The sequence below is a fragment of the Heteronotia binoei genome, chromosome 10 (genome assembly GCF_032191835.1).
Source record: "Heteronotia binoei isolate CCM8104 ecotype False Entrance Well chromosome 10, APGP_CSIRO_Hbin_v1, whole genome shotgun sequence".
Taxonomy (NCBI): Eukaryota; Metazoa; Chordata; class Lepidosauria; order Squamata; family Gekkonidae; genus Heteronotia; species Heteronotia binoei.
Window position 1 is genome coordinate 43,111,804 of NC_083232.1, and position 27,391 is coordinate 43,139,194.

Here is a 27,391-nt window from a genome sequence, read left to right on the forward strand (position 1 = left end):
GAGAATGCATTTAAAGTTAAAGTTGCTTCATTCCATCTCTCTCATCTATTTCCTTCCTTCCTCCCTGGCTTTCAAACATCTGATGTTCATGTCTTGCAACTCTCAAACATGTGACATTTATTCTATGGGGCTCATGTTAAGCAGGTTTAGCCACCCCTGTTCTATAAGAAGTTTAATAACAGGAAAGCATATTAGTTCATAAAAATAACAGCTTTGGTGTCAAAAAAGAAGGCAATGACCTACACTTTTTTTTCAAGAAGAGATGTTAAAAGTGATAAATTTCACTAGTCCAAAGCATATATAGAGTCAAAGCATAGAAACCATGAGACAGAGTATTGGTAAAACCTAATACTTAAACATTGAATGAGAAATTCAAAAGAAAAGACCCCAAGAAAAAGACGTGTAACTGAAAAATTACATTATTGGGGACAATAAAGAACCAGCTTTATGATAAATTAAAGAACCTTTCTGTTTGCAATAGGACAGATGACACGCAACATAATTAATACTATAAAGAAATGGTTCTCTAATGTGTACTGTAACAAGCTGGGTGATATCTAACAGTGTAACAATATTCATGAAAAGATTATTAGAATAATTTCTGGCAGAAAGGAATATCATTAGCTAATAGTCAAGACAACCTATTCTTTGTCCAGGGTCCCAAACCTTTTTAAACCTGCAAGTGCCTTTGGAATTCTGACAAAGGGTGGTGGGTGCAAGAACTGCAAAATTGCCATCGCAGGGGGCAGCACCAAATACAAAACATCACAGAATGAGGTTGTGCATAATTATAATATTAACTCTTCAATATTTCAGATAGAAGCTGTGTTTACTAAGATACCTTTTAAAATGGATATACTTTACAAATATGTTCTTGCCTGTACACATAGCTTACTTTCAGTCATTCAGTGAAGAACCTTGTGCTATGGTGGCAGTGGTTCTCAAACAGCATTTTAATAAATCTGCTCAGCCAATCAGAAGCCATCCTGGGCAAATGCCCCATCTGGCCTTGCCCACTTTCCAAAAACACTTGGTGGGCACCAAGAACTGGGTTGGTGGGTACCATGACACCCACAGGCAGCATGCTGAGAGACCCCTACTCTAGACGTTATTTGATTACTTCCTTCTCCCACTGCTGTTGTAACTTTGATCACCTAAAGGCCTCTAACACAGGACTCACAAAGAAATCTTCAGTAAAAACATGAATCACTTAGAAAGACCACTATAATTCATTTTACAGCCTGAGGGAATATCAGTTTAGCTGTATTGCAGATGCAGACAGAATCCCTGCCCTTTAGAGATGTAGCACATGCAATCACAATGGCAGACCATGGTAGACAGAAGAAATACTTAATTCCATTTACAAAGTCAGAGGAACATAGTTTTAAAAACTCTTAAATGATCTCTATGTCACAGGCTATCAAGCCTCCAATGGAAAAACCCAAATAAAAAGACACTCTTTCTATGCTTCGGCCACTCTTCAGCTGGCCTAAGAAAACAGGCCGTGCTGGTATTCTAATGTCTTCCTCAATGCCGTAATCCACATATACAATATTATCTTCCGCCTTGCCAGTCAACCGAAGCAAAAGGTGTTTAGCATTCTCCGTTTTCCATATCTCTCCATTTTGCCACAGGGTGCTTAAGTTCTTGCTGCATAGGAAAGAGTCATCAATTTTTCCTTTGTGAATAAATTTGTTCAAAAAGCTCCCTTTCCCAAGGTAGAAAAGTGCTATAGGTTGTTTGGAACGACACATTTGCCAGTACTGCCCATTAAATGCCTTCCTTAATGACTTCAGATATTCTTCCATTTGCTTAGAATCATTATCTAGTGGTTTTTGATTTTCAGGCCAGAACAACAAGGAAGCTAGGAAGTATGGCTCTGCAAATCGGTGTTCTAGGCCTACAGATTGTAGGATTGTTCTGAGCTGTTCTTTCAGCTCTGAAAAGGGTCTCACCATCTTAGATTTGGGATTGAGGCAATGGAGAATGATGCTGGACAAGATAAAATTCTGTTTGTCCCTCTGCAGATATTTGGTAGAGCTCTGAGCAAGCAAAACTTTATACTTCTTTACTATGTCCTCCAGTTTGCTTGTTGGTTTTTCATGATTACTGAGATGTTCCAAAAGCCCAGAAAACTTGTCTGCTTTGGAACCCTCTAAACTTTTCCTATAATTTTCCACTTGCAAAGATGAACTCAGTTTTGAGTTCATTGACAAGTCCATATCAGACTTGCAAAATATTTCTATGTATTTTTTGAAAAATTCTTGAACCTTCTTCCGTGTTTTGAGCTCAACAATTTCCTTTTCAGGGTTCATTGGTTTCAGAAAGACAAAGTAGTTCTCAAAAAAATCAAATGCTTTTTTAAAACTTCCTTGCAAGGTACTTAAGTAGCTTCCATACTCTTCAAGAATCAATCTATATTCTTCATTTCCTGTGGATTTTGGGATACCCTGGTTTCCTGATAAGAAGTGTATGAGATGTTTTCTAGAAAGCTCATCCTTTTTATTGAACAAAGGGGTACATTCAAGAATTTCTATAGTGTACAACCCAGTTTCTATTTCCCCCAGATAACCAGATGTATTATATATTTCATATCTTCTTTTGTATTTTGAACTTTGAAAATCTTCCTTTTCACTATCTTTATTTTCTGTTTGTTCTTGGGATGTTTTAAATGCTTTTGAGGCACTCTTGGCAAGATTCAACAAATCTTTTAGAACATCAACACTTATGATAGATTTCTGTGCATTTTCCTCAAGCCAATACTTTATCTCACTTTTATAAACTTGGCCCAAAGTGTCTGATATGTATGAATTATTAGGTGCACCTTTTTTTGCTTTTAGCGCCCACTCTAGGGCATTACCAAAATTTTTCTCCTTAATGTAGAAATGCCTTGCTAAGGCTTGACTAAGAAACACATTCTGGCTAAATCGTTGGGTGCCTTTCTTTAACACCCTTTCAACTTCAGTTCCTCGTTCTTCTTTTTGAATGGCTTCAATTAATGGGGAAAACAATGTGTCTGTGTCGTCTCCATGTTCCTTTCGGTGTCTTGTAAGCAGCATGCTTTGCACATCTTGCTGTATTTTGTCTCTCCCTATGCCAGTGTCATAAAATAAATTATTTTGTAACAATGAAAGCGTAATTTCACTTTTAGTCAACTTGTATGTTTGTTTAAATTCTTCTAGACACTGTTTAGCAATGAGTGAGTGACTGATCCGTACCCCTTTGTAGCGGCCACATTCTTGCACTTCAGTTTGTATTATGATGTTGGAACAATTTCCCATCTTGTCTTCTAAGCTTTCTCTACCCCAGTAGGCCTTTTTCGTGCTAATTCCTAAAAATTCTTCACATTGTGAGACTGAGATGGTGGACTCTGTAACGTAAGAATTTAACAGTGCCAGAAAGGAAATAAGTTGAGCTTGCTTGCTTGTAATGTCAAGACCTTTCAGTGTGTTCTTGACTACATTGTCAATGTACTGCTGATCAAAATTCTTTTTCATAAACATAAATGAATAAAAGTCTTCAGGATGTTCATATTGTTCTTCAATTTCTTTCAGTTTTTCCTCAAAAGCTCTTTGTTCTTTCACACTTAGATTTTGCTTCAGAGCAATACTGTTCAGACTGTTGCTCTTTGAACTTTCTCCAGGATTTTGTGACCGCATACAATTTAAGATAATGACCAGAGGATTTTCATACCTAATACCTTTTTCAGTTATAGCAGACTGGATAGCATGCCGCAGCAAGTAAACATTTTCTTGCTCTTCGAAGTCATCCACAAGTAGCAAAACAGGCAAATAGTCAAATTGGTTTGATGTCCCATATGTGATTAAGGTGGTCAGTTGTCTTCCAATTTCTGCAAAATCAAGCGTTTTGTTTTTCAGAACAGCACATCTAAATTTCTTCCTCATATCCCAGAGAATATGCATAGCTAAGGTAGTGCCACCACAGCCTGGATGATGGTAGAGGTTGATGATTTTTGTAGGAGATTGTTTCAGGGTCTGCGACTCTGATTCAATCAGTTCTTCAAGTTTATCATATGTATCTCTCTTAATGAAAGGCAAACTGTAGTTTTCAGAGGAGAAATAAAATTCCCACCAAGACACTTTCCCACCTCTATAAAAATGTTCTTCTTGGGATTTTTTAAATTTAGCGAAACGATCCTTATCTTTCTCAATCTCTGTGTCTTTGCATTCATTTTCACAAAGTATTTCTAGTGCAGTCATGCAGTCTTCTTCTTTCTTTGTGAGAACTGAAGAAGAAAATCCTTTTGATGGTAAAAACCTCTGAGAGGTTTGTGTCACTGATTTTAACTTTAGGATAGTCCCGTTCACCATGTCCAGGCTCAGATTAGATATACACCTGTCTGCTAGTGCATCTGGTTCAATAGATCTGACTTGCAAGAGGTCTTTCCAGCACTGATAAGTTTTTTCTCCAATACAAATACACAGTATGTCATCAAGTCCTTGAAGCTCTTGATAAAACATACAAAATACTTCAATCATGGAATCACCTGGATCCTCTACTTTGGAAAGTAGGAGAAACACAACCAAAACCTTCCCTCTTGGCATTATGTCTGGATGGGAAATAAATGAAACCAGTTTTCGGACCTCAGCAGCCCTCTGTTGCTGCCACAGCTTAGGGTCCAGTGGCTGAAATTCTTCACCTCTCAGGTGTGACATACCATTGCAGAAAATCCAACTTGGTTGTTGATATAGATTCAGTTCTTCGATTGTTTTAGAAGTTGAATTCCCAGGCTTCTGATATTTCTTTGGAATATGATGGTTTGCAGCTCTGTTTTCTCTGAATGCTTTGACCACCCCATTGCTTGCTGACTCTGGATCAAACTCTAAAACAGCAAATAAGTTTATTTCCTGCAAAAAGCTCACATGCTTTATATCAGATGGGTGGCATTTGTTTAAGACTAAAATATACCAGTCATAATGGGAGTTATCTAGTAAGTCATGATTTCCAGTGAGTAGGCTCACCAGCTTGTGACCCTCATGATCTCTCTTCCTCCTTTTTTCTCTATGTTCTTCCTCAGCTTCCTTTCGTAAAACTGCTAATCTTTCTAACTTATTTGATATAAATAAGTTACGTTCTTTACTCTGTTCAATGTTTTTAGAAGAAGCGCCATCCCTTATAAAGAAACACAATTCCCATTTTTTTGTGTTGTAGTTGTATATCTTACTAGGGAAATATTTAGATTGACAAGAAGAATGTTTTGGTACCACATCTACTTCAATTACAAATGTCTCTGAGGCAGTGTTATTTTGCTGTAACACTTCCACAAACCTAGGTTCCCTAATACAATCTTTTGCGACATCCACAACGCTTTCAAAATATTTCTTTATCATCGTATTAAAATAGGAAATATATATATCTTTGTTATCAACTTTCACTCCAACAATTTCCCCATGAGGTTTGTCCCGTACTCCTAAATGGATAGTACCATTGGTGCGGGAATTCATGCATGCTGCAGTAAATCTGAAAACCTCATTGCAAAATTTCATCTTCAAATTATCTTCAGTTGCATTCTCAATTGCATTTGTAAAAAGTTTAAACTCATGAGCTGGCTCAATGAGATTAAGTGGCCCTGTCTCAGGAATACTGAGAATATGGTGTTGTATATAACGGTGACCACTGTGAAAGTCATCAAAAGGATATGGTAGGCAAGTTTGTCTGTTTGGAAGTGGGTTTTTCTCGTTTTCCTGGCCAATAACATTTTCCATTGTTTCTTGAATTGCAGGCTGTGGTTGTTCAGATTTTGCAAGTTCTGGTGATTCATAGACATTAGGTGACTTTGATTTCCTGTGGGCATTTTCTTCCATCCTTCCTCCAGCTCTGTTTTTCATGGAAGACTTATCATCAAGAGTCTCTATGCTGAGTTCTTTATTGGGAACTTTGCAAGTGCCTTCATCTGGAGCATCTTTCGCTTTTAGAGCATGCATAATTTGTATGGCTGGGCCATAGGTTATTCCCATAGCAATGAGGTCTTCCTTTTGCAAGAGCTTCAAACTGGTGCCGGTCACATCTTGCTGAAGAAGGGTACTGCCATGTTTCTCTTCAAGCTTAAGTTCATCTGTCACCCATTGTTTCACATGTTCTTTCGTCCAGTCTTCAATTTTTTCAGGCAAATTTTGTTGCTCATTTTTCTGAATATCCGTTATGCATTGTTTCACATATTCTTTTGTCTGATCTTCAGTTTCTTCAGGCACATTTTGTTGCTCATGTTTCTGAATATTTTTGTTTTTAGCCCTTTAAAAAGAACCAAAAGTTAACAAAATGTGAACAACATTTCCCCAACATCTATGAGCTTACTTGTCCTTTGAATTACCCTATCTGGCACACCACACATTAATGACAGTTTGATTTGAAACGAAAATTGTAATTGTTTAATCCTTTACTGTGAAAAAGTTTAAATTTTGAAATAGCAAGGTTTGGGGATCTATGAAAAATTACATTAAGACATCAAAAACAATCTGGAGTTTTTTTTCATGATATCCAATAGTTTGCTTTTTATGCTCATGCCCTCTCTCTCCTTTTCTTGCTCACAGAGGACAACTGAAACTTAGCCAAGATACTAATCAATACTAGTGTGCTGTAGTTGTTACAGATGGAATAGGATCTAGGAAACCCAGATTTGAATCTCTACTCTACTACAAAAAATCTGACTGCTTTTAACTTATAAGTTGCTATAATGGCAATGGCCAATGTCTTTACACAATAAATTTTACTGAACTACTACAGAAAATCAATTGGAGAATTCATTTTCTGTCTAACATCTCACAGGGTCATTGGTATGAAGGTAAAATGGAGGAGGGAAGACTGATTTTGTAAGCTGCTTTGGTCTAGGGCAGCAGGAAAATGGGTGGGCAGAATCAGTGATGGGATGATATCTGGGAAAAAATTAGAAGTGATGTCACACCTCTTTAGGAATCACACCAGCAATTCCTAACTAGGCCTGAAGTCACTCCTGCTTTTTTCCCTCTGGAAGTGACATTATGCTGTTGCTTTTAGCCTTTTTTAAAGATCGGTTTTCTCCCAGTGGCTGTAGCAATGGTGGTGGGAAATGGATAATGACAGCAGGAGCTTGGTAACCCTTTTTTGGTCTCTCCTAGGAAGAAAAGTGGGGTCCAGCTATCTAAATATAGATAAAATCTTCAATCTAACTTTAACTTATTGTGATATCTAAATGTAGATGAGTTTCTTTCCCAATAACTAGCATTCTAAATTGTTTAGTCTTGATTTAGGGATCCTGGTTTATGAGCAAGAAACAGCCTTCAACTTGGGTGATCACATTTGGATGTCAGAGCAAACTGTAGTTTAGTGAAGGTGAAGGTGATTGTTGCTGATTGATTAGGAGTGGATGTGTTCCCCACCCTCTTTGCATTGTTAAGCTGCGCCTTGCCAGAGGTGCGAGCCTTTGGCATGAGCCGAAGGGCGAGAGCTAAAGGGCTCTTGGCCTGTGGCTCTTGGCCTGGGGGCTGTGTAAGGACCAGGAATCCAGATCCCTATTTTCCTTGTGTTCCTAATAAGGTAAGTTGAACCTCAAGAAGGGGAGCCACATAAACAAACAGGATTTAAAGGGGACTGCATTTTTTTTTTAAAAAGCTATCATGAAGGTAGAATGCCAGCAGGGGGTGAGGGCTTTCCAGTGTTTTGCACTGAGTGTCACATATATGACTATGTGCCCACAGGACAGAAGTCTTGGGTGTGTGCTCGATGCACGGAGCTCCTGGTCCTCAGGGAACGAGTTCGTACCCTTGAGGCCAAGGTGACTGACCTGGAGAAGCAGAGACAGTCAGTAAGGCACTTGGAGAAGACTCTCGGGGACGTATTAGATGAGCCCCGCTCTGAACGTGGCAGCCCCATTGCTGCCAGAGAGCATGAGGGTCGAGAGGGAAGAGACCTCTTCTTCAGCTGGTGAGCGGGAATCCTTTCACGCCAAGGAACCATCCCTGGGCAGGGAGAGAGGGGGGATCTTGGTAGCTGGTGATTAGATCCTTAGGCAAGTAGACAGCTGGGTGGCAAAACTGTGTACTGACCGTATGGTGACTTGCCTGTCTGGTGCGAAGGTAGCGGACATTACGCATGTAGTAGATAGGCTGATAGACAGTGCTGGGGAGGAGCCAGTGGTTAGGGTGCATGTTGGCACCAACAATGTGGGGAAATGCAGTCGTGAGGTCCTAGAGGAAAAATTTAGGATGCTAGGCAAGAGACTTAAGGCCAGGACCTCCAAGGTAGCCTTCTCAGAAGTGCTACCTGTTCCACATGCAGGGCAGGAGAGACAGGCACAAATTAGAAGTCTCAATGTGTGGATGAGATGATGGTGTAGGAAGGAAGGGTTTAAGTTTGTTAGGCACTGGGATGCTTTCTGGAACAAGTGAGAGCTGTACAAAAGAGACGGTCTCCACTTGTCCCCAGATGGAACCAGGCTGCTGGCGCTTAAAATCAAAAAGGTGGCAGAGCAGTTTTTAAACTAAATCTTGGGGGAAAGCCGACAGGAGATGAAATGTCTCTGGTTCGGGAGGACTCATCTCAAAGAGATGAAGGGTTAGCAGTTACTTTTCTAATGGGTAATGGATCAGAGTTGTCCACTGAGATGGTGACAAACAGTATGGACTGTCTGCCAAAGTCTCGAGGCTGCAGGAGGAAGGTTGGAGGCCTAGCTTGCCTAGGAAATTGTAGATGTGTGTATGCAAATGCTAGAAGTGTTCGAAGTAAAATTGGTGAGTTGGAATGTTTAGTATTGGGAGAAAACATAGACATTGTGGGAATTTCAGAAACTTGGTGGAATGAGGAGAATCAGTGGGACACGGTGATTCCTGGATATAAGTTATATCGGGAGGATAGGGAGGGAAGGGTTGGAGGTGGGGTGGCTCTGTGTGTCAGAGAGTGTATACGGTCCAGAAAAACTGAGGTCAAAGAATTAGATTCCCTTCTAGAAATGCTTTGGGTCGAAATAGAGGGCCCAAAAGGAAATTCAACTATGGGAGTTTATTGCCCACCAAATCAAAAGATAGAGGACGATTATAATATGATGGAAGGATTAAAGATAGTGGCTAAAAGTAAAAACTGTGTCGTAATAGGTGATTTTAACTACCCGCAGATTGATTGGGTCAATATGTGTTCTGGTCGAGAGAAAGAGATTGAGTTTCTTGATGCTCTCAATAACTGTGCTATGGAGCAGATGGTCTCAGTACCTACCAGGGGTGGGGCGATCCTGGATTTGGTCCTAAGTAATGCCCAAGACTTGGTGAGAGATGTAAAAGTGATTGCACTGCTTGGGAGCAGTGACCATAACGTTATTGATTTCACCATTTGTATAAATAGAGAGTTGCCCCAAAAGACCAGCATGACCACATTTAACTTTAAAAGGGGTAAATTCTCTGAGATGAGGAGGCATGTGAAGAGGAAACTGAAAGGAAAGGTAAATACAGTCAAAACCCTTGGGGAAGCTTGTAGGCTATTTAAAACTACAATCCTAGAAGCTCAGATAAAATATATACCACAAGTTAGGAAAGGCACAAACAGGTATAAGAAAAGGCCTGCATGGTTAACAAACAAAATAATGGAAGCTGTAAAAGGTAAGAAGGACTCCTTTAAGCGGTGGAGAGCTAGTCCAATTGAGATTAATAAAAGGGAATACAGGCTATGGCAAATCAAATGCAAGACTGTGATCAGGCAGGCAAAAAGGGACTATGAGGAGCATATTGCAAAAAACATAAACACCAACAATAAAATTTTCTTCAGCTATATTAGAAGCAGGAAACCAGCCAGGGAGGCAGTGGGGCCCTTGGATGACCAAGGGGTAAAAGGATTACTGAAGGAGGATAGGGAAATGGCTGAGAAGCTGAATGCATTTTTTGCCTCTGTCTTCACTGTGGAAGACGAGAAGTGTTTGCCCGCTTCAGAACCACTAATTGTGGAAGGGGTGTTGAAAGATCTGAGTCAGATTGAGGTGACAAGAGAGGAGGTCCTACAACTGATAGACGAATTAAAAACTAATAAGTCACCAGTCTGGATGGCATACATCCAAAAGTTCTGGAAGAACTCAAAGTTGAACTTGTGGATCTTCTGACAAAAATATGTAATCATTCATTGAAATCTTCCTCCGTTCCTGAGGACTGGAAGGTAGAAAATGTCACCCCCATCTTTAAAAAGGGTTCCAGAGGAGATCCCGGAAATTACAGGCCAGTCAGTCTGACTTCAATATCGGGAAAGTTGGTAGAAACCATTATCAAGGACAGAATGATACTGATGAACACAGGATATTGAGGAAGACTCAGCATGAGTTCTGTAAGGGAAGATCTTGCCTCACTAACCTGTTACAGTTCTTTGAGGGGGTGAACAAACATGTGAACAAAGGAGACCCAGTAGATGTTGTTTACCTTGACTTCCAGAAAGCTTTTGATAAAGTTCCTCATCAAAGGCTCCTTAATAAGCTCGAGAGTCATGGAGTAAAAGGACAGGTCCTCTTGTGGATCAAAAACTGGCTAATTAATAGGAAGCAGAGAGTGAGTATAAATGGGCAGTCTTCACAGTGGAGGACGGTAAGCAGTGGGGTTCCGCAGGGCTCAGTACTGGGTCCCATGCTCTTTAACTTGTTCATTAATGATCTGGAGTTGGGAGTAAGCAGTGAAGTGGCCAAGTTTGCAGATGACACTAAATTGTTCAGGGTGGAGAGAACCAGAGAGGATTGTGAGGAACTCCAAAGGGATCTGTTGAGGCTGGGTGAGTGGGCGTCGATGTGGCAGATGAGGTTCAATGTGGCCAAGTGCAAAGTAATGCACATTGGGGCCAAGAATCCCAGCTACAAATACAAGTTGATGGGTTGTGAAATGGCAGAGACTGACCAAGAGAGAGATCTTGGGGTTGTGGTAGATAACTCACTGCAAATGTCAAGACTGTATGTGATTGCAATAAAAAAGGCCAACACCATGGTGGGAATTATTAGGAAGGGAATTGAAAACAAATCAGCCAGTATCATAATGCCCCTGTATAAATCGATGGTGTGGTCTCATTTGGAATACTGTGTACAATTCTGGTCACCGCACCTCAAAAAGGATATTATAGTATTGGAAAAAATCCAGAAAAGGGCAACTAGAATGATTAAAGGTTTAGAACACTTTCCCTATGAAGAAAGGTTAAAAGGCTTGGGGCTCTTTAGCTTGGAGAAACGTCGACTGCGGGGTGACATGATAGAGGTTTACAAGATAGTCCATGGGATGGAGAAAGTAGAGAAAGAAGTACTTTCCTCCCTTTCTCACAATACAAGAACTCATGGGTATTCAATGAAACTGCTGAGTAGTGAGGTTAAAACGGATAAAAGGCAGTACTTCTTTACCTAAAGGGTGATTAACATGTGGAATTCACTGCCACAGGAGGTGGTGGCAGCTACAAGCATAGCCAGCTTAAAGAGGGGATTGGATAAAAATATGGAGCAGAGGTCCATCAGTGGCTATTAGCCACAGTATATATATCTATATGTTTGTGTGTGTGTGTATACACACACACACACACACATACACATATATATTGGCCACTGTGTGACACAGAGTGTTGGACTGGATGGGCCATTGGCCTGATCCAACATGGCTTCTCTTATGTTCTTATGTTCAGTAGTGAAATTAGCCACTTGATAATAGAGATTTAAATCAAGGATACTCAGAACACCCTTTTCAGATGAGTTATGCATTGTGTAAAAACTTATTTTATTTGTCATTTTGTAAGGGTTGCTTTTGATATATTAATTGGGAGAGAGCTCTAAATAAAAAAAGAAATTTTGGAAAAATAAAAGTTTTTTTATTATATTTATCCTATCAGGCCATGATAAAATTTTTATGCCATAATTCTTGTTGAGCTCTAATGATAGTAACATCAAAGAGCTTTTATCAAAAATACATAAAATATTCCTTAAGGAAGATAAAAACCAATCTCCAGGTTTTTTCCCCCATCATGACAACAAATTAGTTTGATCAACACTGGGAACAGATTTCAAATTCTCCTATGCTGATCCCAGTTAAAATTCATCTTTTAAATTAATCTACCATTGGTACTTGACTCCCTGAAAACTACAGTATTCCAATAAAAAGATCTCTCCACATTGTTGGAAAAAAATGCAGAGGAATTGGGACATGTCCGCTGCTAGTGGTCATGCCTTTTTGGTACCCTTTTGGAAACAAATATTAAACTTCATAGGTAAGATCACAGGAATAAAACTCCTGTTTACTCCAGAATCTGTGTTGCTGAATATTTGGACAGACGTTCCTGGGTCATATGATTACAAAGATTTACTCTCTAAACTGCTGGCTGCAGCTAAAATAACAGCTAAATGAAAATACCCTTTCCCTTCTACATTGGTATAAAACATTGGTATAAAAAGATCTGGGAATATTTTATATTAGAGAAAATTACTGACAATTTTAAAAAATCTAATTCTGAAATTTACCATATCGATTTTGTCAAAATGTGGCACCCTGCATTTAAATTCCTGTCTTCACAAACCATAGTACCCTTGTCTACAGCCTTTTAGGAATTTTACTGCCTTTAAATATGGATCTGTACTGCAGAGCCATAGATTTTGTATCGTATAACATCAAAGATACTGTTACTTAGCTGTAAGGCAATTAAAGTATAAGTAAAAATGCAATATTCTCATGTAATTTGTAATCTAAAGTTCTTTGGGGGGGGTTATCTTTCCTTCTTTCTTTTCTATGCTATATTTTAATATATATTTATTTTTAATGTACCTTTTCTTCCTCATACTTGAGGTTTTTTCTTTCTAATGATGCAATGTCCTGTTATTCTTTCTTAGTACGTCCTGAAAAAGAAAAAGAAATATATATCATCTATAAATTTCCCAGGAAAGTTTAGGAATCCTAATTTGTATACATACAGGAAACATAAAGAAGAATTTATAAACTGGCATTGAAAGCTATGATGGGGTTTAAATCAATTAGATATTGAACTCAAATGTTTTCCTCCTCTCTCTGGGCATGATCTATGTAGTACAGTTTCTGAACACTTACACATACTAGGAGCTAAAACCTTATGCCTGGATCCTTATGCCAATCCCTATTAAATGTGTTGGTTTTTTCCATGCAGTTCTGCTGGTCAGTTGATGAACTAGGGCTGCCAGCCTCCAGGTGGGTCCTGGAGATTTCCCACTTTTACAATTGATCTCCAGCTGGCAGAGCTCAGCTCCCCTGGAGAAAATGGCTGCTTTGAAGGGTAGACTTTATGGCATTGTACCATGCTGAGGCCCTTCCCCAGACCCTGCCCTCTGCTGAATCCACCCCCAAAGTCTCCAGGTATTTTCCAATACAGACCTGGCAACCCTATGATGAACAGAGATGAAATTGCCTTATACTGAATCAGACCACTGGTCCATCAAAGCCAGTATTGACTACTCAGATTGGCAGCAGCTTTCCAGAGTCTGAAGCAGATGTCTTTCACTGGAGATGCTGGGAATTAAATCTGTGATCTTCTGCATGCCAAGCAGGTGCCCTGCTACTAAGCCACAGCCTCTCCCGGTAGCTTTGTACTGACACTGGCATTCTAGTCCCTGTTGGGGGCAGTGGTTTATCCTCATTTTGATGGTTACTCTGCTTTGTTTGAATTTCACTGCTCTTAATTCCCAAATGTCTTTCTCTTCAGGACTAGTCTATTCAACAGGTGGCCTAGTAGACTTCCTAAGGTGCCATAGACCCAATAGGTGGCTGGCAGGGAGTCTGCTCTTTCCATTAGGGGAGTGTGTGGCAGCTTGTCTCAGCCTCACTGCCTCCTTGCTTCACTGTGGTGGGGAGTGATAATGAGGACAGTGCCTTCCTGCCATGTTAACACATATGAAGAAACACAAACTGTGATCACAGTTCATATTACAGGAAATACAAACAAACAAAGGCTGTGATATGCTGGCTAACACTTTTAGGTAAAGTTTTGTACACATTATAAAGAAGTACTACTTCACTATATTACAAAGGAAAGCCCATTCAATAAGCACCCAGATATAGGCTCATTTTGCCCAAAGTCTTCCTTGGGAGTATTCCTATTTTCTTCAAAGTTATCAGCCTCTTGTTATAATTCAGTGTTGATATTGGGAGCAAGCCAGGCTTTAACCTCTTCTCTAAACAGATGCAAAAGCCTTCTGAATTTGGTTAGTAAAATGCTCTCTGCAACTTCTTTATTTTCTTCAAAATTCATCATCCTCTGAGTACCACTTAAGTGTTTATATTAGGAGCAAGCCAGTCCTGAACTTCTTTAACAAGCTGCAAAAGTCTTCTGAATGTTGCTGGCAAAATGCTCTCTACATTGTGTTTATGGGTGATTCCCCACTAGGACCTAAACCCAGGTTTTTTCAGAGTTTGACTTGGGGCCATTTAAATTCCAACTATCCCTATTTGTTCCTAGGATCCGGCCCTCAAAAACCCGGGGTATCAACACAGGAGAAAGTGAGGCAAGAGAGCTTCATGGGGGAAGGTATTAGGCTTGCCAATCCCCAGGTCCCAGCGAAAGATCTCCTGGTTTGGTAGGCTCTTTCCCGCCTCAAGTCAGCTGGCCTGTGGGGGGAAGCCCCCACCCCAACAGCCTCCATGTGCCTTCAAACCTTGAAAGGCTTAAGAAGGCGCTGGGAACAGCTTGCTTCTAGAAAGATGAGTGTGTGTGCCTTTAAATCTTCCAGACAGGCTGAATGGAGGTTGGCCAAATCTGCAGAAAAAACAGCCTAAAGTCTCTGTTCGCATACTGTCATAGTAATCTCAGGTTTCCCTGTGTTAATCTGATGAATTGGGTTGAATATAGCACATTCAACAACTCCCATGGTGAGTAAATTGCCCCAGTGAGACCACAAAGTTTGTGCTTCCAAACTGTGTTTATTTTGGCTGCTATGTGCGTCTGTGTGTGTGTGTGTGAGAGAGAGAGAGAGAGAGAGAGAGAGAGAGAGAGAGAGAGTGGAAGTGTAGTCAGCTCCTGGGGAATGATAAATGTATTCAGGGGAACTGTACTCCTGTATTTTTATTTATTTATTTTAGGGAACTGGAAAGTCTCCCAGCCCCACCTCCAAAGTCCCAGGAATTTTTTGAGTTAGACTTGGCAACCCTAGAAGGTATCCTCCTCCCAACAGGAGAAAAAGAATATCCTGGCAGTTTGACATATGCTGTCCACTCTGTTCTCTCCTCCACAATCAAGAAGGAGGGGTTACCCACACTACATTTGCATCCCTCAAATCCATCTGATGTGGGTGTGGGGGAGAAGCCAGCTTGCTCCACAGCCCACTTCCTATGGAGTTGCAATGTAAGCATACAAAACTATACTCATCAATGGAGGAGAAGGTGGAAGGGAGAAAAACAGCTCTGCCTTTGGGGATTCTGGATGGATTCTGAAGGGCAGGATGCCAGTGGCCAGCCCTTTTTCCCTTCACAGCCAATCCCCAGAGACCCCGAGACCTATTAATTGGTCCCTGGAGGAAGGGAAGGTTCAATTTTCGTGCCACTCTATGACCTGCCCCCAGGGCTGGACCTGCCACTAGGTAAAACAGGCCTAGGGCAGCAGCCCTTGGGTGCCGAATTGGGCACCCCCCATGTGACTCCTTGAGGTTGAGTGCTGCCGCTGGCCCCACTTCTCTCCTAGGCTTCCCCTTTAAGGTGTGCCTGAGCATAAGAGGCAGAGCTGGCAGCAGCACCAGAGCCTGAGGCAGAGCGTGCATGCACATGTTTTCCCCTTGCATAGTGAGGAGCTGAGCTAAGGCTGAGGGGAGCAGTGTCACCCGGATCCCCGCCCTTCCTCCCCTCCAGACCCCCCTGTGCTGGCAGTTAGACTGGATGAAGGAACTCGTGCAGCCTGCCCCAAATGACTGCCTTCCTCAGCTACCTTCAGCAACCACCATATCCTTTGAAATGGGCATTGCAATCATTCCCCTTCCTCTTCTCCTTGTCCCATTCACTTCCCTTATTTAGCTCACCACTTTTAGTGAAATGAATCTCTGGAATGCCTCCAGAATCCACATCCTATCTCCTCCTCCTCCTCCCAAACTTCTCACAAGTCTTCTTCCTCAACAGCATCTATAGTATTGAAATCTCAAAGCTCCTGCTTTCTGTTTTGTGCTATTGATTGTAAAGTTAGGAAGAGTAATCTATACTGTAGTCCTGAGAGTTGCACCCTTTTAAGTCAATAGAACTCAGTGTGCTTAGAGGGGTTTAACACTGCTTAGGATTGCACTGCTAAATTGCAAGTAGAGGCTGCTTGTAGAGTGAATGAGTAACAGAAAATTGTGTTCCCTTCCCTCTTGATACGACCACTTCTGTTAACCAGCACTTCAATAACAGATTCATTTGTGTCATGCTATTTCCTCCTTTCCCCTCCCCCTACAAAGATTTAAGCAGGGCTTTTTTTGTAGAAAAGTCCAGCAGGAATTCATTTGCATATTATGCCACACCCCCAAAATCACCATTGTTTCACACAGGGCTTTTGTGCAGAAAAAGCCCAGCAGGAACTCATTTGCATAGTAGGCCACATCTCCTAACACCAAGTCAGCCAGAACTGCGTTCCTGTGTGCTCCTGCTCAAAAAAAGCCCTGGATTTTAGTAAAAATCTGAGCCTGAATGAATTGTTATTTAGTTGCAAGAGGCCTCAAAGTATGGACCAGATTCTGACATCACTGCTCTTATGCTTCTCCCTCTGAACACAGATTTTCAGTCCTCCTAGTAGCTGTTCCTTTTGTTACATCCTTCAGTGTATATTTCCAAGGAAAGTGATTATTGATTTTGTGCTTTTCAATTCCCCCACAATTCATCTGTTTTTGAAAACTGGTAATCAGTGTGTGTGGGGGTGTGTGCACCAGAAGTTAGTCTTGCCTAGGGTGCCAGACAGTCTAGGGACGGCCCTGCTGCCCCTAGCCTCTGGCCCACTCTCTCGTCCATTGCCTGGTCCACAAAAGTCGGGCTGCAGCTAAGTCAGGCCCTTCCCACATCCTGGCAGTTTGACATATGCTGCCCACTCAGCTCTGTCCTCCACAATCAAGAAGGTAGGTTGGTGCATGGCTGAGAAAGAATAATGGTGTAGGTAAATGGGAGAGGATACGGAAGCTGCCAGGGGGAGGGAAAGAGGAAATAGCGTGGGAAGGGGGATAGAGGGGAAAGTGAGGCACTCCCCACAAATGTCCTTGAGAGCTTCCTACCATGTGGGTGGGTCTGGCCCAGTGGCTGGCACCAAACAACAGGGCCACAGTTTTCCTAGGCAGAGGCTGCCAGAGAGAGGAGCTTAAGACAGAAGGGCAGATAAAGGTAGGTTGGCTATTGGGTGGGAAGGAGATAAGGTTACCAACTCCAGCTTTAGACATATAGGGGATGGCACCTGGGGAGGGTGAGACTTGAGGGGTGAAGAGATTTCAGAATGGTATAATGCCATAGACTGAACCCTCCAAAGCACCCATTACCTCCAGTGAACTAGGATTGGTAGCCTCCAGGCAGGGGGTGGAGAGCACCTGGAATTACCGTATTTTTCGGACCATAAGACGCACTCCCCCCCCAAAAAGTGGGGGGAAAGTGTGTGCGTCTTATGGAGCGAAGGTACATACCTTCCTGGGGAGGGCGATCCGCTGCCTCTGCCTCCGATCCAGCGCTTCCCCCGCGCCTCCCTGCCTGGCTCCATCTTTTTCCAGCAAGCGCTGGGATCGCTCCACGTGGCCCCACCGCAAAACCAGCACTTCGCGAGCGCCGGCTGCGGAGGGGGCAGCGAGCTTCTTCCTTGCCTGTGTGCCTGGCTCCACCTCTGATGCTTAAAGCAAGCGCTGGGATCGCTCCCTCCGCCCTCCGATCCCAGCGCTTGCTTTAAGCATCACAGCTGAAGCCAGGCACACAGGCAAGGAGGAAGCACCCGCCCCCTCTGCAAACCCAGCGCTTCGCGAGCGCCAGCTGTGGAGAGGGCAGCGTGCTTCCTCCTTGCCTGTGTGCCTGGCTTCAGCTGTGATGCTTAAAGCAAGCGCTGGGATCGGAGGCGGAGGGAGTGATCCCAGCGCTTGCTTTAAGCATCAGAGGTGGAGCCAGGGCACACAGGCAAGGAGGAAGCATGCTGCCCCCTCCGCAGCCGGCGCTCGCGAAGCGCTGGGTTTGCGGTGGGGCCACGTGGAGCGATCCCAGCACTTGCTGGAAGAAGATGGAGCCAGGCAGGGAGGCGCGGGGGAAGCACCGGATCGGAGGCAGAGGCAGCGGATCGCCCCCCAGGAGGAAGGTGCGTCCTATCGTCCGGAGAGCCTTATAGTGCGAAAAATACGGTACTACTGTTACTCTGTCCAGATAACAGAGATCAGTTCCCCTGGAGAAAATGTCTGCTTTGGATGGTGGACTCTGTGGCATGTATCCTGATGAGATTTCTCCCCTCTCAAATGCCATCCCCAGGCTTCACCCCCCTCCCCAAATATCTAAGAATTTCTCAAACTGGAGTTGGCAATGCTACAGGGAGGACAAGGTTTAATAAGGAGAGGAACTTCAGTGGGGTACGACATAGAGTCCAGTCTTAAAAGCAGCCGTTATCTCCAGTGGAACTGATCTCTGTCATCTGGAGATCATTTGTAATTCTGAGAAATCTCCAGGCCCCATCCGGGGGCTGGCAATCCTATCAAGATGCCAGACTCAGGTGGGACCTGAGGATCTCCTGGAATTACACTTCATTTTCAGACTACAGAGCTCATTTCCCATAGAAAAAAATGGATGCTTTGGAGGAAGGACTTTATGGTATTGTACCCCTCTAGATCCCTGTCTTTCCCAGGCTCCACCCCCAACTCTTTCAGAATTGCCATCCTGGATCTGACAACCCTACCTGCAACACCGCCTGTCAGTGACATCAAGTGGTGCAATCCTCCATCATGGTAAAGAAATGCAAGGGCAAGGGACTTGTTCCCAGATGCTTTTGGAGAGGATTCTAGCCGCTTATTAATATGATCAGGGGTCATTTTGTAGGAAAAAAGGTGCAGGAGCTAAATAGCATATCTCATTTGCATATGCCCCGGGATCTGTGTGCAGGGGGAGAACTTCCCACTCTGCATGCAGACCCTGACTGCAGGTTCAGGAGCTCTGCTCCTTTGAGCTCCTGCTGAATTCAAGCCCTGCATATGATATCCACCTAAAAGTTATTTTTCTTCATTCATTAGTTTGGAAGTTCTGCTGTTCTTTCTTATTTATATTTTTTCTTAGTGTTTTGAAGGAAAGGCTTGAATCTTTAATACAAATGAATAAAATGCTCTGACAAAGAGCTGCAGTTCTGGAACTGGAAACCGAAACTTAAGCATTTCTTGCTGTGTACACTTTCCCCCTAGGCAACTTGTTCTTTTATCTTCATGTCTTTTGTACTGTTCAGTATATTCTCATTACAAGGGGCACAAAGGTTTTTTTTTTTTTAAGTATTTACAAATTACCTATTGAAGTCTCCAAAGCAGATAAAATTACATACAGATGTTTTGGCAAACAAAGGAGAAAAGCAGAACAGTGTTATACCAAACATTGCTTCTGAAATCAAATATTTTCGGCTTGTTTCCTTAGTATCAAAGTCATATGATTCAGAGAACCGTTAGCTAACTTCTCATTTACAAATGCATCGCTTAAATTCCTCCTTGATTCAGCTAAGAACTAAACAGGATTATTTCACAGTTATCTCTTTGTACAGTAACACTGAGAACTTATTCAAAAGCAATCGGATGCTCCATAGTTAGTTTGCTTAGCTTCCAAGAAAAGAAAACTTTTATATATTTGTTTTCGGTCACTTACCAAGATGATTGTGTGGCTTCCTCCCTCCCACAGCCTGATAAATAAATTTTATTTTGTTTGAAAAACCAAAGGATCTTTCCTTCTTGCTTTTCTTGTGAACTCAAGAGGAAAAAAAAATATGCAATGCAATTTGCTGGAGTCCAGGAAGGAGGTGTTTTTTTTAAAAAAAGATACGTCACTTGTCACATGACCTGCAGTAGGCCTATTTGGCTGCTTTTCAAATTCCCCCACCCTTTTCCCCTAAACAGATACAAAATGCACACCCAGCCATGAGTTAATCAAACACGGTAATAGTTGTAAACTGAAACAAGGAGCTTGGAGTGGTGGTGACAGACAAACATTGTCCTTCAATTGCTCTGCAGACTTAGCAACTAGGGTTGCCAATCCCTAGGTGGGGGCAGGGGATCCCCTGGTTTAGAGACCCCCCCCACTTCAGGATCATCAGAAAGCGGGGGGGGGGGGAATGTCTGTTGGGTACTCCATTATTCCCTATGGAGACCTATTCCCACAGGGTATAATGGAGAATTGATCTGTGGGTATCTGGGGATTTTTTGAGGTAGAGGCACCAAATTTACAGCATTGCATCCAATGCCTCTCTTCAAAACACCCTCCCAAGTTTCAAAAGGATTGGACCAGGGGGTCCAACATGGCAAAAGGTGCCCCTCTCCATTATTTTTAATAGAGGGCATTTAAAAGGTTTGTGGTCCCTTTAAATGTGATGGCCAGAACTCCCTTTGAAGTTCAATTGTGCTTGTCACAATCTTGCTCCTGGCTCCACCCCCATGTCTCCTGGCTCCACCCTCACATGCAGGAACTTATGTCAGAACATGGGAATGGTGAGTGGTGCTCTAGGAACCCTCAAACCTTTATGGCAAAGACTAAAAACCATGGGGATTCCTAGAGCATTGCCCAAGAATGGTATTGCTTCTGGATTCATATGCAATTCTCTCTGAACAATATAAAATGAAATTTTGAGGGTGGATGGCACAATGTTGGAGACTGGAAACCTAACCAATCAGATTAAGTTTGCCAACTCTGGGTTAGTAAATTCCTGGAGATTTGAGAGTGGATCCTGGGAATGACAGATTTGGGAAGAAGAGGGGCCTTAGTGGGGTACAATGCCAAAGACTCTGCCCTCCAAAGTAGGCACTTTCTCCAGGAAAACTGATCTTTACAGTCTGGGGAGGAGTTATAATCGGGGGGGGGGGGGGTTAAGCAGGAATGCACAGGATGCAGTTCCAGCTGACTTGACATCAGGTGTGTGGCCTAATATGCAAATGAGTTCCTGCTAGGCTTTGTCTACAAAAAAGCCCTGTGCAAAACAATGATGTTAGGGTCTAATTTGCAAATGAGCTCCTGCTGGGCCTTTTCTACCACTGGTTATAATCAGTGCTTTTTTTGTAGAAAAAGCCCAGCAGGAGCTCATTTGCATATTAGGACACACTGCCTGGCCTGGGAGCTCATGACTGCCGCATAGTGGGTTGGACCAGCCAGAGCCCTGACAAGCCCAGGTGGACCTCTGCTCCTGTGGCCTCAGCCAGAAAAAAAGCCCTGGTTATAATTCTGGGAGACCATCCAGGCCCCATTTGAAAACTGGCAACCTCAGGTCCTTTATTGACACTCGGTGAATTAATTTCCTGATTAGACAATTTAAGAAGGTAAGAAAATTGAGAAGACATTAACATGCTGCTGGGCAGTGTGGGATTTGAATATTCATGAGAGAATGTGTTTGTGTTACTTGAAAATAACTGCTGAGGGTGGAGTCAGACTAAGGTTCAGCTATGATATTCTACCAGTTTGCTATATTGCTATGCACTATTGGATCCACCTCTCTTTAGCTACTGAGATCTAATGACTCATGGATGACGAGTGACTTTAAAATGTACATTCTTATTATTTCAGAGCACAGCTTTGTATGGGTATTACTGATAATCATGGGTGTTAATGTTCTGCATTATTTTGCATCCATATACTGACTTTTGTTTCTATGGAAATCAGAAGCTAAAAGAGTGCTGTTTGTTTCTAATTGGGTGTGTTTCTTTTGCACATTCATGGTGTTGTTTTAGTATTTTTATGGTATTATGTAGCTGAGCCAGTTTTTTCAGCTAATTTTCTGCTTTCTTTCTTGCTATCTTTTTTTAAAAAAGCTTTATTTCCCTTTTCAAAATTTGCACAGTTTTTGCTGCTTGCAAAGGAGTCATAGTAAGGGTTGCCAGCCGCAAGGTGGTTCCTGGCGATAGTGTGCTATTACAATTGCTCTCCAGATGATCAAGAATGGTTCCCCTGGAGAAAATGGCTGCTTTGGAAGGTGGACTGTTTGACATTACTCCCTGCAGTCCCTCCTCTCCCCAAACCTCACCCTCCCCAGACTCCACCCCACAAATCTTCAGGTTTCTTAGCTCAGAGCTGGCAACGTTATGTACATTATGACATCAGTATTGTGCATTATGACATCACTAAATAATGTGAGTATGATTGGCTGATGAATTATACTTCATGGTTTAGAGAAATTAGTTTGGTGGCCATGTTGGCAGCAGAAACAATTGCAAAGTCTGCAGTATTAGTGATAGCAGAGCATGAAGTACAAATATCCTAGTGAATATGAAATCAACAAGTGTTTGCTAGTAAAAGGGCAGAAGATTCCTGCACCTATCACTGCTGGAACCAAGGAGAAAGGAAATTGCTTAGATGAAGCAGATCAAGATACAGATAAAAGATGCAGGGGAAAATAAAACAATTTGGTTCTATGGCTGAGAAATGGAGAAATTACAAACTGACAAATTACCAGGCCTAGATGACAGACATCCAAGAGTTCTGAAAGAACTCAGATGTGAACTTGTGGGTCTCCTGACAAAAATATGCAATTTGTACTAAAATCTGACTCCATTCTTGAGGACTGGAAGGTAGTTAATTTTACCCACATATTTTAAAAAGGTTCCAGAGGAGATCCAAGAAATTACAGGCCAGTCAGTCCAATGTTGATACTGGGTATGTTGGTGATAAGGAAAGGAAAGGTCCCATGTGCAATCACCAGTCATTTCTGACTCTGGGGTGACGTTGCTCTCACAGGCCGTTTTCCCACTAGCGTTTGCTCCGGCGTAGCGCCCCATTTACCTCCGGATCTTCTCTTGGATTTCGCACATGTTGCTCCGGCGCTGCGCTTTGCTCCGGCGCTTCAGGGATTTTACGCCGGAGTATGTTTTTCAGCAAGTTGCCGGAGTTTCCGAAAACCTCCGGATCCACTCCGGATCCACTCAGCGGAGTTTCCTGTGCGAAATCCATCCACGCCGGATCGACTGCTTTGGGGGCGTCACCCTCTCCCTTTCCGTCCTCCCACCCCATCCACCCGCTTGGCCAATCATCAGCATTTCGCGGCGCTTCCCCAAAGTGCCGGCACGGCCATTTTTTTTTTTTAAACTTCACAGTTTTGCGTAATAGCGATATTTCGAAATTAACAAATAGAAAAAAAAAAAACCCTCCTGGAATAGCCTCAATTGGCACTTCAATTGGTTTCGTTAGAATTTTTTTTTTATTATTGACTTTAGTTGCGTTATTCCGCTGTTGCGTTATCTCGATAATGCGAAAACGACCATTGCTGGGGGGGGGGGGAATGTAGTGCCGGTGCGGGCCACAGCGTCCATGTGTGTGTGTTTTAAGAAGGGAATGCCTCCCTCAGCTGTGCCACCAGGATTTCTGGACCTGCACAAAATCGCCATGTATAAAATGGGAAGTTGGAGTCCTGCATTCTTCTCCCTGGCTACATTCCGCTCGGTTAGAAAGTAGACGCGACCGAGCTCCTCACACGCGCCACAGAAGGGGAAGGAGAGAATGGAGCGGGGGGGGGAGCTCTGGCAGCAGGAATCAGTCAGGTCCCCGTTGCAAGCGCCAGCCGGGGAGGGGAAAGAGAGCGGAGGAAATTTGGGGGGGGGGATCTAGTGCTTCAGAATTTGGGGGGGGGAATCTAGTGCTAGGATTCTCCACTGTGAATGCTTCCGTTAATACATAAAGGGCTGTGGAGGATTCTACAGCTGCAGCCAATCCATAAGCAGCAGCAGCACACGTGATGCGGTTTGTCCAAGAAATGAAGGGGAGGCAGCAGCTCGATGTTACGTTAGTACGTTAGTACGTCATTACGCGACCAGACTTGCGCTTAAAAAAAAAATGATTGACAGGGCATCGGACTCAAGCCGATGCCAGTGGGAAAACGATTTGAGCCGGGGCTTCAGGGAAGGCGACGCCGCAAAGAGTCACTAGTGGGAAAACGAGAAAAATGCTCTGGACATAATTGCGCCGCGGAAAAAGGGGAGCAAACGCTAAGTGCGAAAACGGCCACAGCGTTTTCACGGCAGACTTTTTACGTGTGGTTTGCCATTGATTTCCCCAGTCATCTACACTTTCCCCCCAGCAAGCTGGGTACTCATTTTACCAACCTCGGAAGGATGGAAAGCTGAGTCAACCTCGAGCTGGCTACCTGAAAACCCAGCTTCCACCAGGAATCAAACTCAGGTCATGAGCAGAGCTTAGGACTGCAGTACTGCAGCTTTAACACTCTGTGCCACAGGGCTCTTCTTAATAAATAAAGCTCGGCGTAAATATTGAAGTAAGATGGAAGGAGAGTGGGAGAGCCTCAGAATTGTGCTGCCGCTATGGCTAACTCCATACTGGAAGTAGGGTATGTAGGTGGAATCCATTATTAAAATTAAAATTAGTAGGCATACTGATGAACAAAAACTATTGAGGAAGGATCAGTATGCTTCTGTAAGGGAAGATCTTGTCTCACTAACCTTCTTTGAGGGTGTAATAAACCATGTGGACAAAGGTAGATGTTCACCTAGAATTCCAGAAAGCTTTTGATAAAGTTCCTCATCAAAGGCTTCTAAGTAAACTCAGTGCCCAGTCAAGATCTACCAAGGTCGAGTCTGGATGGCCATCCATCAACAGATAGAGTGGGTGTCATCCACATACTGGTGACATCCCAGCCCGTACCTTCGCACCAACTGGGTGAAGGGGTGCATATAGATGTTAAACAATATTGGTGAGAGGATCACCCCCTGCAACACTCCACATTCCAGTGGGTACCACTGAGAGACCAATTCACCAAACACCACCCTTTCCCCCCAACCTTGGAGAAAGGAGGAAAATCACTGCAAGGCAGTCCCCTTATCTCCAGTGTTGGTGAGGCAGGGGGCCAACAATTCATAGTTGACTGCGTTGAACACTGCTGTCAGATCTAAAAGCAACAGCAGCGCCGACCCACCTTGATCCAGATGTCTCCAGAGGTCATCTGTAAGAGCAATATTGATGGGGTCTGAACTGATGGTACCTGACCAGGAGAGAGATCTTGGTAGATAACTCATGGTAGATAACTCACTGAAGATGCTGACTCAGTATGAGACTAATAAAAAGGCAAATGTTGTGCTGGGAATTATTAGGAAGGGGACTGAAAGCAAATCAGCCAGCATCATAATGCTCCTGTATAGATCTATGGTGTGGCCTCATTTTGAATATTGTGTACAGTTGCAGTCCCAGCACCTAGAGAGGGAAGAGGGCAACGAAGGCGAAGACCCTCTCATAACCACTCACCAATAACACAGTCACACACAATGTATAAAATAAAATGTGGAATAAAATTGCCACAACTTTTATTGGTTACAGCTGTAAGCAGTCTTGACACAGCATAGGTCCATGAGATCCTGGAACTGATTGACCCACCCGCCAGTTGATGTACCCCATCCTACCCCCAGCCTGATTGCTGGGGTGGGGAGAACCATGGGATGGCAGGCTGCTGGATTCCACAAGGACAATCGTCACTAAGTGGTCTCCCCAACCTCTTGAGCATGAGGGTAACTCATTGGCTGCCCCTGAGCTGGGCATGCCCCTCACCTCAAGATCCCTTAAGGGGATCCTCATACTCTGAGAAAATGAACATGCTGGCTGGTTTTCCTAAAATAGATCCAGCCTCATGCTGACACCAGCCTAAGGTTTCAACAGATAAATGAAACAGAAAAACATTGTGAACATGAGCATAATCCATGTATCCCCACATTACCCGCCCCAGTGGGGTTACCTGCAAACCTCACATACCTTCTTCCTCACAAACATATAGGGAGGGATGGGTGGGCAAGTGATACCAAGTGGCCAGGTGAGCTGGCTGGGTGGCGTGGTGTGCTTTCCCCGGTGGTCCCTCCCCTTCCCCCATTCGCAGGCCCAGTTCAGGCCCCATCACAGGCTCGCCTGGGAGAGGAAGGGCCAGGTTTTGCCACCATAGCTGTTGCCCAGCCCCAAGTTGCCCACACATCTTGTCCTGCCTTGCAGGACATGGCCAGCCATTGCTGCCATCACCCTGCTGGCTCTCCCCATCATGCCGGACTGCAAATGGGACCTGTGGGCGAGTCAGGGCCTCCACTTCTGGTTACCACACTTCAAACAAGATATTATAGTATTGGGAAATGTGCAGATAAGGACAACTAGAATGATTAAGGAGATGGAATTCCTTCCCAAGAAAGGTAAAAGGGGTTAGGGCTCTTTAGTTTGGAGAAATGATGACTGAGAGATTATAGAGGTTTACAAAATTATGCATGGGATAGAGAAGGTACACAAGTACCTTCTCTTTCGCAAAACAAGAACTTGTGGGGACCCAATGAAATTAATGAGCAGTATGCCTAGAACAGATAAAAGGAAATACTATTTTAATCCAAAGAGTAATTAACATGAAGAATTCACTCCCACAGGAAGCAATGGTGGCTACAAGCACAGATGGCTAAAAGAGGGGATTGGATAAACATATGGAGGAGAGGTCCAGTAGCTATTAGCTGCAAGGTATGGATGGAACACTATGACTGGGGCAATGATGTTCTGCGTTCTTGGTGCTTGGGGGGCAACAGTGGGAGGGCTTCTGGAATTCTTGCCCTGCTGGTGGACCTCCTGGTGGCCCCTGGGTTTTGGCTCCTGTGTGATACAGAATCTCCACACACAGGCTGTGAAGTCCACAGTGTTTCCTATTGTCTACCCCCAGCACTTGGTAACCAGAGAGATTCTGCTTCTGAACACTGACATTCTATTACTGAAGGACTTTGGCTGAACAGGTAAGAAAGTTATTGCTGGATAGACTTGAGAGAAAGTACTGTGCAAGTGAGCTGTAGGGGGAGACTTCCATGTTTAAAAATCACTAGCTGCCATAGCATGGATGCATGCTTACACATTTACATACGATACTTAAATAGTCACAACAGGCACTTTGTTTTTTTCAGCTGCAGTCTTGTACAGAAACATTTTGGCTGGTTTTTGAAAAATCAGGTGCTTCTTAATGAACACATACTGCAATAATCATGTTGGCAGTCTATAGGTTGTCTCCAGCAGTGCAAGTCAACGTAATGTTTTAAGAGATGCTCATTTCCAGTTTAAATCAAAGTAAGTGCAAGAAATCCCTCTAGCTGGACAAGGATGCAGTAATCCCAAATATTAGAATATAGCACTTTACAATTTTGTCTCTGTTTATTTTTGCAACTTTTGCAGTCCAATTTGTAATCAGCAGCTGTTTTCACGAAATATAATTTAAACAAAGTAAATACAAAAACATTAGGAATGAAGCAAAGGTTTTGGAAAAGGTTTTGCTAAACCAATATGGCATTTTC

The 27,391-nt window shown here is 43.1% G+C and overlaps 1 protein-coding gene across 1 annotated transcript; it reads right to left on the bottom strand.

The window, feature by feature from the left end:
• Nucleotides 1-1,205: 1,205 nt before the first annotated feature.
• Nucleotides 1,206-17,506, bottom strand: SAMD9L (sterile alpha motif domain containing 9 like). Its single transcript, XM_060247695.1, has 2 exons — nucleotides 17,490-17,506; nucleotides 1,206-6,252 (listed from the first exon to the last, which is right to left on the bottom strand). Exons 1-2 carry the CDS (start codon nucleotides 17,504-17,506, stop codon nucleotides 1,395-1,397), a joined length of 4,875 nt encoding a protein of 1,624 aa, XP_060103678.1. The 3' UTR covers nucleotides 1,206-1,394.
• Between the last annotated feature and the right edge of the window lie 9,885 nt (nucleotides 17,507-27,391).